This window comes from Oryx dammah, unplaced genomic scaffold (assembly GCF_014754425.2).
Source record: "Oryx dammah isolate SB20612 unplaced genomic scaffold, SCBI_Odam_1.1 HiC_scaffold_11056, whole genome shotgun sequence".
Lineage (NCBI taxonomy): Eukaryota > Metazoa > Chordata > Mammalia > Artiodactyla > Bovidae > Oryx > Oryx dammah.
Window position 1 is genome coordinate 1,945,446 of NW_024080450.1, and position 12,592 is coordinate 1,958,037.

Consider the following 12,592-nt stretch of genomic DNA (forward strand, 5'->3'; position numbering starts at 1 on the left):
GAGGTGAGGGACAGAGAGTCAGCAGGGGGCGTGGCTCCGGTGGCGGGCGTGGGCGTGGCCCCAGATAAGCCAGGCGGGGCCTCGGCTGAGTGGGTGGGGTAGGGGGCGGCTTCAGAGGAATAGAGCCCGGCAGCAGCGGGGCTGCTCCAAGGGGCGGAGCCGGTAGGCCCGGGAGGGGCGGGGAAGTAGCCGAACTGGGGTGGAGGGCCCCAAGCTAGCTACCATCGCTGGGCGGGCGACAAGCGCGGGTCTGGCGGAGCGCGGCGGCGCGCGAAGACCGCGAGGCGACCGGGAGCGGCTGGGTCCCCGGCGGCGCGCGCCTCGGCCGGGCCGGGAGCCGCGCCAGTCGGTGCCCCCAGCCGAGCGAGGTCCGCCTCCCTCCCAGAAATCAGCCGTCCGGAGCGTGACCAGAGGGCATGCCGGATCCACCAGAGGCGCCGCCGCCTGCGCTCGCAGGCCGCGGGTGAAAAAGAAAGCACGGCCTCGCTCGGCCCGGAGCGAAGAGGTGTCCCGGAGCGAAGAGGTGTCCCGGAGCGAAGAGGTGGCCCCGAGCGAAGAGGTGGTCCTGAGCGAAGAAGTGGCCCCGAGCGAAGAGGTGGTCCTGAGCGAAGAAGTGGCCCGGAGCCAAGAGGTGGCCCGGAGCGAGGAAATGGCGGCAGCCGGGCTCAGCGTGACCGTCACCCACAGTGAGCGTGGGCTGCCGGGTGGGCTCCGTGCTGGGCCGCGAAAGTCCGGTGGGGTCTCTGGGTTTGGTCGCGTGCCCTCCCGAAGTGTATGTCCTTGTATTTGGAGTCCAGAAGAGTGGGATCTTGTGGGACCGGCTTTTTCTTTTTTTTGCTGGTCTCCTGTCAACACACCTTTCCACGTGGCAGGTGTATTTTGTCTCAGGCCATTTGTTAGATCCTTGATGCTTCACGTCGTGGTCCTGGTTGTATGTCTTAGGGTGTGCCTGCACAGTTGTTGTGGGCCTTTGTGCCTGGCTTGTATTTAGCCATGTTGTCTATGACTGCTGTGTATCTGGACATCTACTTGTGTGCAGGAGTCAAAACTCATGTGTGCTGTTTGAGTGAGGCGTGGGTTCCAGCGTACACTCTGGGTACCCCTGGGGTCTGTCTGCTGTTGGAGTTGACACAGAACTAGGCAAAGACGGTTCTCCAGGGAGCTGAGTCCATAAGGTTTCCTCAGGACCAACTAGGGGAGACCCCAGGGCCTCAAGAATCTGGAGACCAGAATTCTGCACATTTGGGTGACCTTGGGATGTCTTCTTTCTAGGCATCTGGTTTCTTCTATGCGAAATAGAGTTGGTAACACCTGTCCCGCTGACTTCATGGCTGTTGAGTAGGCTTAAGGCTTGGCGTGATGCACTGGACACAGGCCACGCCCTTGCTGTCCACATGTCCAGAAAAGTGTTGGCACCTCTGCTCCAAAAAGAAATTTCTGCTGTTTGAGTTTTTTCACTCATTTGTTTATTTATTGGCCACACTAGGTCTTCATTGCTTTGCTCGGGCTTTTTCTAGTTGCAGCGTGCAGGGGCTACTCTTCCTTGAGATGTGCGGGCTTCTCACTGGGGTGGCTCTAGGCATGCGGGTATCAGTAGTTGCAGCATACAGCCTCAGTAGTTGTGGACATGAGCTTAGTTGCTCCATGGCATGTGGAATCATCCAGGACCGGGGATTGGACCTGTAGGACCGGGGATTGGACCTGTGTCCCCTGCCTTGGCAGGTAGATTCTTATCCACAGCACCACCAGGGAAGTCCCCCTTATTTATTTTCTGGGCACCAACCATATGTGTCCAGGTGTGCCCAGTGGGAGAGACCTGGAAGAAAAGCAGTTCCTTGCCCATTATAGCAAAGGAGATAGAAACAGTTCCTCGCCCAGTACAACACAGAGGAGGACAGTCAGGTCAGAGGAGGCAGATGGCTTGTAAAGAAAAGCACAGAATTTGAAATCAGATAGATCTGAGGTTAAGTTCTGATTGTAGAGATGGGTATCACTAGGCAAGTCTTAACTGGACTGATCTCACATTTTGCTTATTTGTGAAATGGGGAATAATAGGTAATACCGGCTTCATGGGTACTTCATGGGGTTGTTCTGAGGATTAATTAAGATTATGCATAAAATAAGCCTGCTGCTGCTGCTACTGCTAAGTCCTTTCAGTCATGTCTGACTCTGTGCGACCCCATAGACAGGAGCCCACCAGGCTCCTCTGTCCCTGAGATTCTCCAGGCAAGAATACTGCAGTGGGTTGCCATTCCCTTTTCCAATGCATGCATGCACGCTAAGTTGCTTCAGTTGTGTCTGAATCTGTGCGACCCTATGGACAACAGCCCACTAGGTTCCTCCGTCCACAGGATTCTCTAGGCAAGAATACTGGAGTGGGTTGCCATTTCCTTCTCCAAAATAAGTCTAGTCAGCCCCTTACACATGTTAAATGCTTAAAATGTTAGCTGATATCACTGATATTGTTAGTTCCTATAACAATTCCCAAGGAAACAAAAATCCTTGAGCAGGTCTTAAAGGCTGGGAAAATGAAGTGTCAGCTTCTGTTTATTGGTTTGTGTTTTCTTCAACACTTTTCTCTTCCCAGGCAATGAGAAGCACGATCTTCAAGTTACCCCACAAGAAGGCAATAGCGAGCCAATTGTCCAAGACCTGGCCCAGGTTGTTGAAGAGGCTACAGGGGTTCCGCTGCCTTTTCAGAAACTCATATTTAAGGGTAAGCCTTTCTCTTCCAGCTCTGAGCCTATTTAAAACTATTTAACCTTACCTAACAGTAAGGTTAGGTTTTCAATCTAGGACAGTTATTTGCTTGTTAATTCTGTCATTCCTTCAACAAATATTTGTTGAGTACCTACTATGCAGTGGACACTTGTAAACACATGCACAGGTATTAGAGTTGAAGTCACATGAGGGTGGCGGAAACCTTACCATTTTTGATGAGGCACACGGGCAGTCTTCCCTGGCTAAGTTAGATCCTCTTCCCAGTGTATATTCTTGTGGCACTCCCTCCACTTCTGCATAGCTTGTATTGAAACTACTATTAAATAATTATTTCCATAGTCACCAAACATCTGGTTTCTCTGGTACAATACATGAGGGCAGAGATACTTCTGTGTTTTCAGTGCTTGGCCTAGTTCTGACACAGAGAAGGTACTGAACAGACTAGTTTAAAGGACCTGGATGTAGCAGGCCCAGTGGAATATGGTGATTTCTGCCAGGACACACCTACTCCCATCCCCATTCTCTGGTCTTCTCATTCCCATGAGAACCCATTATTTTGTATCTGATGAAGCTAAATTCATCCCATTTGGTACCAATCATGAAGAATTTAGTGATGGGAAGCATTTACTTTTATACTTCATATTGTAATTCCTTGTCTTTTCTTTTTAAAAGCATTTCATTTTACAATTATAAAGGCAATAGAAATTCATGTTTCTAAATAGAGGAAAACACAAAAAAGAAAATGTTCTCCTGGATAAAACCCCTCATAACAATTCAGTATATTTCTGTCCAGCCTTTGTTTGTTTGTCCTGGCATCCTGAAGTGTGGGTTCTCATTTGTGGCTTTTTTTTGTCTCTGTAGTGGATAAAACTAGGATCATTTCTTGTGATCTTCTTATAACACTTGGTCATCAGCACATATTGTGGCTTTGAAGTTTCCTGAAAAATGAGCTTTAGTGCCTACAAAGTCTTCCGTTGTTATGATGTATAGTAATCAGTACCCTATTCCTGAGTTTTTGACTTTCCAGTTTCTCACTGTTATGAATAATAATAATTGTGTAACAGTTATTGTTCAGGCACATGTCCAGTTATTTGTTAGGATCAATATCTGAAGTGAAGTTATTGGGTCAAGAAACCTTCTAAAAATGTTACACCAACTCATCCTCTTCTCAGTAGTGAACATACTATTTCCTATACCCTTGCTGAAGTCTATTTTCACTGTTAGACAAGTTACATTTGACATAACTGTCTTCTTTTTTCAGGAAAATCTCTGAAGGAAATGGAGATGCCATTGTCAGCACTTGGAATACAAAATGGTTGCCGGGTTATGTTAATTGGGAAAAAGGTAGATTGCTTTTTCTACAAGAAATACCTCAGAGCCAAATGACTAAGGTGTTATACATGAGTGTCTGTTTAGAAGGCCAAATTGGGGGCTCAGATTTGGCACTGGTGAAGTAGTGCTTGCCACACAAATGTAGTTACTGTTTGTTTAGTGGAGTTACCAGTTTTATTGTTCTCATTTCCTTCAGCTTCTGTTCTTTAGGGTTTTCACCCTGGGAATTAGGAGTGGTTGTATTGCCTCAATTATGTGGGTTTTGTGCTGGTGGTGGAATTTCAGTCTGGATAAAATGGTGTCTGAAGCAGTCGCTGCTCACTTGGACAGGAATTTGCAAGAGACTGTCAGACCTGTAAATTTTAAAAATAAGTACTCTGCAAATTTCAGGAGCCTCTCTTCCTTTAACCATTCTTTTTGCTAAAATCTCCCGTGAGGTTAAATCCTCTTTGGCTGGAAAGAAAGGTTCAGACTAGAAGTGAGGGAGAAAAAGAGTCAGTTGGTGACAAAAAGGGTTGTTGACAGTAGACCCTGGGGCCAGCAATACATTGTGACACATTGGAGTTGTTGGTCAAATGAAGTTCTCTTACTTCAAGCTAGGTGTGGCTGATTCAGGAGTGGAGAGAAGGCACAGGTTAGTAATGTGGAGGCAAGGAAAGTCTAGTGCAGACTTAGAACTGCCAGGAGACTGGCACTCAGGATATGGCCACCAAGGCGAGACAGCAGGAACAATGGGAGACAGTGTAAAAGCAGAAAGCTGCTAGCTACCAATGAAGCTGAAAGAAGGGGAAATAGTATAGATTTCTTGCTCAAGGGCCAGGAAGAACGGTGATGGAAAAATGAGCGCAACCCAAGGGCTGAGTTTGAGGAAACTTTAGGACCCTCAGCTGGAGTTGTCCTGGGGTGTGAGAAGCCAAATCCCATTCAGGTCTCAGCTTTACCTCTTTGGGCTGTGTGACCTTAGGTTACTTTACAGTTACCTCAATTTCATAATTGGATTGTGGTAAGGCTTAAATAATAATGCAGGTAGAGTGCTTAGGATGATGCCCGGCATAAAGAGGATGCTCAATGAGAGTATGCATCGTCATCATGGTCATATTGAATGAGAGAGCTTAGGAATTCCACTTAAGGAAAGGATAAAATTCCGCCTGTCTCACCTTTCTGGACTCCTCACATGCTAGGTGTTCACTATAATTAGTTAACACTCTGGGCTTCAGTCTGGAGGCAGTTGGTAGTCAGCCCCAGGCTAAGGTCAGATCTGGCTCATGGATCAGCTTTGTTCTCTGAACCCAAGCTGTCGGGCTCTCTCACCAGAACATGTACCTGGTACCTTCTATCTCCTCTAGTGTCTTTGTAGATAGAAAACGTTAGTGTATAATCCTCCAGCTTGCTTTCCAAGAAGCAGCAAGTTTAAGATGATGTTTTCCTAGGGGAGTGGTTTGGCCACTTATGGTCAGATTTTTTTTTTTTTTTTCCTGACAGAAGCTACTATTTTTGGTGATTATTCACTTATTTTTATTCTTAACATTTTAGAACAGTCTGGAGGAAGAAGCTGAACTAAAGAAGCTGAAAGATTTGGAGAAATCTGTGGAGAAGATAGCTGACCAGCTGGAAGAACTGAATAAAGACCTTGCTGGAATCCAGCAGGTAACTCTCCTGGTAGACTTGACTTTCTGCCTTCTGTAAGAATTCTCTAGAGACACAAATGCGTGGTTTTGAGGGCAAACTTTGTTTTCAGCCCCCGCTGGGTTCAGACCCTGACTTCCCATTCTGTAACTGGGCAAGTTTGCCTTTGTCTCAAGTTCTTCTGTAAAAAAGGGAGTGATGATGGTAACTCCCTCTTGGGCTGTTATGAGGATTCAATTACATAGTTTAAGGCTGACACATTCTAAGTGCTTTGTAAGCACATCATTGTTATTTACAAACCCCAGCCAGCATCCATTTGTGTTCCTATGAGAACACCTGCCATGCTAGGATAATGTGTTGTCTTAAATAGAATAAATATCTTCTCTCAGTCTAGTCAGTTATAATGTATTTGGCAAGGCAAAGAACACTGATTCATAGCATGTCCAAGTTGAGCATGATATTGGCGAGGGGTCATCCTATTCAATTCCTTATAGTACTGAAACCAAATTAGAATTACTTATGGGCTCAAACCATGTATTTATTTTTGATCTCTTCATTTTATAACATTAATGGATGTATGATTGTGTTTTAATTACTAAAGTACTGCATACTGATTGTACACAATTTTTAAGAAGACATGTGGGCGCCAATATGAAAAATAATAATTACCTTTAAGACCTCTAACTCAAAGATAACCATTACTAAAACCTGGAATCTGTTTTTTTTAATCTTAAAAAAATTGGTATAATGTTAGGTATACTTTGTAAATAGTTCTTTCTTTGGTTTAAGGAATTGAACACTTTCCCATGTCATTAAAAATGATCATACTTAGTATACCTGAAACTAACACAGTATTATAAATCAACTATACTTCAATAAAGAAAAAATGTCTTGACTGGAAAAAAAAAAAGATCATCCTTTTCAAAACTCGTATAATATTGCATCACATGAGTGGATCATGGTTTACCTAACCAATTATTTATTATTTATCACCTAATGTTATTTAACATTATGCGTAATGCTGCTTTGAATGTCCTCTTAAATCTTTTTTGGCCATTTCTCATTTTTTGGTAGAGTAAATTCTTTCGGTTGGAATCAGTAGCTTATTTTATTACTTGTTGTGAAATCTGCATCTGTAGCTTTTGATTTTGATGAAAACATCCTCAGAGATCCCTGCTGTCCACCTGTTGTCACCAGCTAACTGATCATTAGGCTAAGTAACAGGAATAAACAGATAATTCAATAAAAACAATTAAGTAAGTGCTGCCATTTGTTAGCAATATGTCTGTGTCAGGACTCATATTAAAGGTCTTATATTTCCCTTTATCCTCATGGTAACCCTTTGGGATGTGTATGTATGGTCTCCATTTTATTTTATTTTTTTTGCTTTTTTCTTTTTGCCTTTGTTTATTTGGCTGCTTGTTTATTTGGGTCTTAGTTGCCTCACGCAGGATCCTCATTGTATCACGTGGGATCTATCATTGGGGCGCATGGACTCTCTAATTGGAGTGCAAAGGCTCAGTAGTTACAGCACATGGGCTTTGTTGCCCAGCAGCATGTGGGATCTTAGTTCCCTGACCAGGAATGGAATCCTCGTCCCCTGCATTGCAAGGTGGATTCTTTTTTATATATACATATACATTTATTTTTATGTATTTTTGTCTGTGCTGGGTCTTCGTTGCTGTGTGGGCTTTTGTCTAGTTGGGTGCTTGGAGGTGGCTCTCTAGCTGCGGTACTTGGGCTTCTCATTACAGTGGCTTCTCTTGCTGCAGAGCATAGGCTCTAGGGAGCACAGGCTTCAGTAGTTGTGGCTCCCGAGCTCTAGAGCACAGTCTCAATAGTTGTAGCCCATGGGCTTCGTTGCTCCCTGGCATGTGGGATCTTCTGGGATCAGGGATCAAACCTGTGTCTCCTGCATTGGCAGGTGGATTCTTTACCACTGAGCCAATAAGGAAGCCCAAGGTGGATTCTTTTTTTTTTTTTTTTTCCTCCCCAAGGCAGATTCTTAACCATTGGACCGCCAGGGAAGTCTTCCATTGTATTATTTTATTTATTTAATTTGGCCAGCCTGCTCAGCATGTGGGATCTTATTCCCCAATGTGGGATGGAACCCGTGCCCCCTGCACAGAAGCATGGAATCTTAACTACTGGACTGCCAAGGAAATGCCTTGATCTCCATTTTAAAAATGAGGACAGCAAGGCACAGATAGGTTAAGGAACTTGCTCAAGCTTACCAGCCAGTACACAGCAGTCAGAATTGAAGCCCAGGCCTATCAAACTCTAAACCCTGTGCTCTTAATATCTGCCTCTTATGTACAGGTATTCACTGGTGACTGGGGGCTTTAGCAGAGCCAGGCCTCTGGAGGCATTTGTGGCCCCAGTAGGCCACGTGAGATAGAGGGGCCTGCAGCCTATTACAGTGCTTGAGGAGGCCCAGGGCTGGCTTTTCGGTTTTCCCAAGAGGTAGAGTTATGGGCCTGCAATTTGGCCCAGCCTGTTGGGGAACGTGGACTCAGGGTGTGGCTGCTTCATCAGTGCCTGGGCTTGGAGTTTTCTGTCAGCCTCAAAGAAACACTTGGAATAATGCATCATTCCTCCACAGGGTTTTCTGGCCAAGGATTTGCAAGCTGAAGCTCTCTGCAAACTTGATAGGAGAGTAAAAGCCACGATCGAGCAGTTTATGAAGATCTTGGAGGAGATTGACACACTAGTAAGTAAATACTCAGCTGAGAAGAGCTAATTTCCTTTGATGGCTTTTTAGTCAGTTTCACTGTCTCGGTATCACACTCATTGCCTGAGGGTACTGGGCACCTATTGGGCAGTGTACCAGACACTGCTAAGTCTTTGATGAATATGCAGAAAGATAAGACAGTTCCTGATTTCCCCTATCTCACTGACATGGGGCTTTTGTCATTTTTATTTATGTGTAATAGTAGCATCTAAGGGGCTTCCCAAGTGGTGCAGTGGTAAAGAATCTGCCTGCCAATGCAGGAGACAAGTTTTCTAGGAAACAGCAAGCCATGCCAGTATTCTTACCTGGAAATTCCCATGGACTGAGGAGCCTGGTAGACTACAATCCATGGGGTTGCACACAAAGAGCCGGGCATAACTGAGCACACACGTACAGTAGCATCTAATCCTCCCAAAGCAGGGACCGAAGTGATCCATGGTCTCAGGGTCAGAGAAGTACAGGGTGTCACTTTCCTGACACTCTTGTGTCTGACATTCCACTGGGCCCATTACCTGTACAGAAAACAGTCAGACCCACCTCTTGGGAGGCTAGGAATAGGAATCATTGATGTTTCCTATTAGGTTTCCTGTAAGGTTAGGAATCACTGATGCCATGTTCCCTTTGAGAGATAATGTCTCTCCCCTGATACCTCATTCTTAGGGTGAACTATTTTGCTTGGGATTCTTGAGGGGAGGTGGTATAGGGGGTGGTAAAGAAGAGCAGAAAAGCACTATGCTTTTCATGCCACAGTGAGCTTGTGGCCCAGCCAGGACACAGTATCCATGCACAGAAAACGATGAAAGGACAAAGTCCATGCTATAGGTCTATGATCCAGACCTTGAGAGCTAAGGAGAGTTTATGGAGTGAGAGCCATGGAAAGGGATGTGTAGGACAGAGATCCAGGGAAGTGACTCCTGAAAATGCCTTTCATCCACATTGGTGACCTGTGGCCAGCTTGATGTGCTATGGGTGTTTCTGACGTGTTCCTATGTCATTTTCACTTACTCAGATTATTTATATGTCAACTTATTCTTCCATAGATTCTGCCAGAAAATTTCAAAGACAGTAGAATGAAAAGGAAGGGTTTGGTGAAAAGGATTCAGGTGAGTTGTGTGGTAGGGCATCACAAAGTGTCGTGCATAAGTGCATGTATCTCTTCAAAGTAGGGCAGAGTACATGTGTGGTGGGGGTTCTGTTCAGTTGTTATTTCTCAGTATGAACCCAGAACACAAGAGCTCCTTTCATGTCCCTGTAATTGAATTTGGATTAACCTGATCGGGAAAGAAGTTTGCTGGGGAGCAGACAGGGCTGACATGTTATGCAGTTCTAGGAGGTGCCATTCCTGTGGAACAGGGTCCTCTGAAATCGTGCCGTTTCAGTGGCAGGGCTTCCTCTCCTCTCAGCACCCTTTGGAGGTTGTTAACCGAGAGCGCTGTCACTTCCCTCTCCTGAGTCTGGGGCCTGAGCTGTCTCCATCCCCACACACCCGTTTAGCCTGAGTCAGTCACCCAGGGGTTCCCCAGAGTGGCTTGGCAGAGAACCTCTTGTGGCTAAGGTTGGCATGGGTTGGCTGGCCTCCAGTGGCCCTCACTACTCTGCATTTATCTTTTAGGACTTCTTAGCTGAGTGTGACACAGTGGAGCAGAACATCTGTCAGGAGACAGAGCGACTGCAGTCCACAAACTTGGCCCTCGCTGACTGAGGTGGGGGGGAGAAGGCCGTGCTGCGCTGAAGAACAGCCCCACCAGCTCTGCCATCTCTGGAACAGAAGTTACTTGCCTTCCCCAGGGCTGCTGGGGGCAATCGGCCCATTGCCTTTTCCTTCTCTTTACAACCCGCTCTCAATGAACAAGTGTCGTCCGTACAATCTTTAGCCTCCTGTCAGCTTCTCGTTCTGTCTCTGTGGATCTGTGCTGTCCAGCAGCCCACCTTGTCTGGAGAGAGCCCCCATGACCAAGTCTTCCCAGCTGTGGACCTTTGGATGCTTTCTTTGGGCTGGTGAGAGCTCTTATGTATCCTGAAGTAGTTCTGAGTTTATCGGCCATTTTGGTCTTCAGATCCATGAGGCCTTTTTGTGCTTATGATCCCATAAACCTATCTGTGTAAACCAGAATCACCAGGAGCCTGTGTCTGGTGAGGAAAGTCGGGAATGGGTCAGAAGAGGTAGCCCGAGTGTCTCTCATGTGACCTGATTCTGAAACAGCTGGCTGGTTGTGGGTTCATGACCCTGTCCTCAGCTCCCAGTGACCCTGATCAGCCATAGGTCATGAGATCTCTGATTCATTCCTGGAGTGGGGCCTGTGGTTGATATATGGACTGCCTTGCTCCCAAGCACACCTCTAGAAGGTTAGAACCCAGAGTTGACTAAGTCTCTGCTTGCAACCAGGTCAGACCCTGGCTTATGAGGGGCAGTGAGGGGGCCAGAGTAAATGCAGCAGGCAGGTAGTGAGGGCAGCCATAAACCTCTCAGGAGTTCCTTCAAAGGCGTTACGAGCCATCCCCTTCTGAGATCTACATTTTCTTCAAGTTACTTTGAGGTTGTTTTTGTCTGTTTTGTGGTCCTTTCCCCCTTCATTTATTATTTAAAAAATAAAGCAGTTTATATACACATCAGCAAACAGAAGAGTGTTAAAACTTTTTTTTTTTTTTTTTTGGGACTTACCATACAGCATGTGGGATCTTAGTTCCTGACCAGGGATCTAACCCATGCTCCTGCATGGAGTTGTAACCACTGCTCCACCAGGGATATCCCAGAAGAGTGTTTAAACTTTTTTTTGTTGATCAAGTATGAAAAACAGAAGCCTTCTGAGAGTCTAGTCTAGAAGTCAGGGGTGGTCTGTGTACTTCAATGGCCTCCTAAATGGGTCAGCTGATGTTACCCCCATTTTTTCACACAGTGCCCAGGAGAATAACTCCTAAAGGCCACTCTGAGGCGTCTTATCTGGCAGAGAAGGAGTCGGTGAAACCCCAGTAATTTAGGGCTGTGTGGATGGGGCCTAGGACAAAGTGGTAGCAAGTGGCCGAGGCTCAGGGTCCCATTGGCCCACCCCCAACTTTGAACCAGAGTAGTTCAGTATTTACCTGTTTATATGTAGTAGCTGTGTGGTCTTGGGCCACAGCAAGTTCCTGTGTGCCAGATACCATTCTAAGTTCTTCAGGTGTGTTAGTCATTTAATCCTCACACAGTCCAGGAGGTAGATAGATACTCCCTCTGTTTTAGAGATGAGCTTAGGTGATTTGCTCAGGATCATAGAGTAAGTGACAAAGCCAGGACACAAACTAGGCGGCTTGATTCCAAGCCAATGTTCTTAATCTTTACTGATTTTTGTCCCAACTGACATGGGGTTGCTCACACCTTCTCATTTTCTCTTCTCTTTCTGTTTATCTCCTGGGTTGGCCTGTGTGCTTCCTCTCTGGTCCTCTCTATTCATTCTCCATAGAGCAGCTGAGTGATCATGATGATGATCTCGTCATGTCAGTCCTGTGCCTAAAAATCTCAGTGGCCCCCATTCTCATAGGATAAAGGCCAAGATCCTTGCCCTTTTCATCTTGACCCGCTCTCCTGTCACTCTGTGCCATCAGCCACTCTGGGCTAGTTCAGGTCCTCAGGTGCTCTGAGCCCTCTCTCGCCCTGGGGTCTTCACACACGCTCTTCTTCTGCTTGGACATTTCCCCACCATCCTTCCCTTACCCCTACCCCTGCCGCTGTCCTAGGCGACTGCTGTTTATCCTTCAGAATGTAAATCTCTCTTCCATAGAGAAACCTCACCTACTGATGTTTCTGATAGTCTGTCTGAGAATGTCAAGCCCCCAGGTGATGTCCTCTCACAGCTTGTGACTATTTATTTAAACAGCATTTATCATGGTCTATGATGATTTATTTGTGGGATTATTTGATTAATATTTGCCTTTTAACTCTAGTTCCTTGGATTAAGGAACTTCTTTGTTTGTTCACAGTGTATTTCAAGCACATTGTTAGGTTTATATTGCTGCTAAGTCGCTTCAGTCGTGTCCGACTCTGTGCGACCCCATAGACAGCAGCCCACCAGGCTCCCCAGTCCCTGGGATTCTCCAGGCAAGAACACTGGAGTGGGTTGCCATTTCCTTCTCCAATGCGTGAAAGGGAAAAGTGAAAGGGAAGTCGCTCAGTCGTGTCTGACTCTTAACAACCCCATGGACTGC

At 46.1% G+C, this 12,592-nt stretch overlaps 1 protein-coding gene across 2 annotated transcripts; it reads left to right on the forward strand.

The window, feature by feature from the left end:
• Positions 1-107: 107 nt before the first annotated feature.
• On the forward strand, positions 108-11,033 carry LOC120860339 (BAG family molecular chaperone regulator 1). 2 transcript variants are annotated; one of them, XM_040236148.1, is made up of 8 exons: positions 163-559; positions 632-686; positions 2,588-2,716; positions 3,983-4,065; positions 5,587-5,700; positions 8,282-8,389; positions 9,451-9,513; positions 10,023-10,283. In XM_040236148.1, exons 2-8 carry the CDS (start codon positions 650-652, stop codon positions 10,110-10,112), a joined length of 624 nt encoding a protein of 207 aa, XP_040092082.1. In that variant the 5' UTR covers positions 163-559; positions 632-649; the 3' UTR covers positions 10,113-10,283. The 2 variants fall into 2 exon arrangements, with proteins under 2 accessions (XP_040092081.1, XP_040092082.1); XM_040236147.1 differs by having other exon boundaries at positions 108-686; positions 10,023-11,033.
• The last annotated feature ends 1,559 nt before the right edge of the window (positions 11,034-12,592 follow it).

Excerpts from the sequence above, each read along its gene's own strand:
- LOC120860339 (XM_040236147.1), top strand. The coding sequence starts at position 650 with ATGGCGGCAGCCGGGCTCAGCGTGACCGTCACCCACA. Across the intron at positions 2,717-3,982 it reads TCAGAAACTCATATTTAAGG|GAAAATCTCTGAAGGAAATG; the intron begins GTAAGCCTTTCT and ends TTCTTTTTTCAG. Across the intron at positions 4,066-5,586 it reads TTATGTTAATTGGGAAAAAG|AACAGTCTGGAGGAAGAAGC; the intron begins GTAGATTGCTTT and ends TTAACATTTTAG.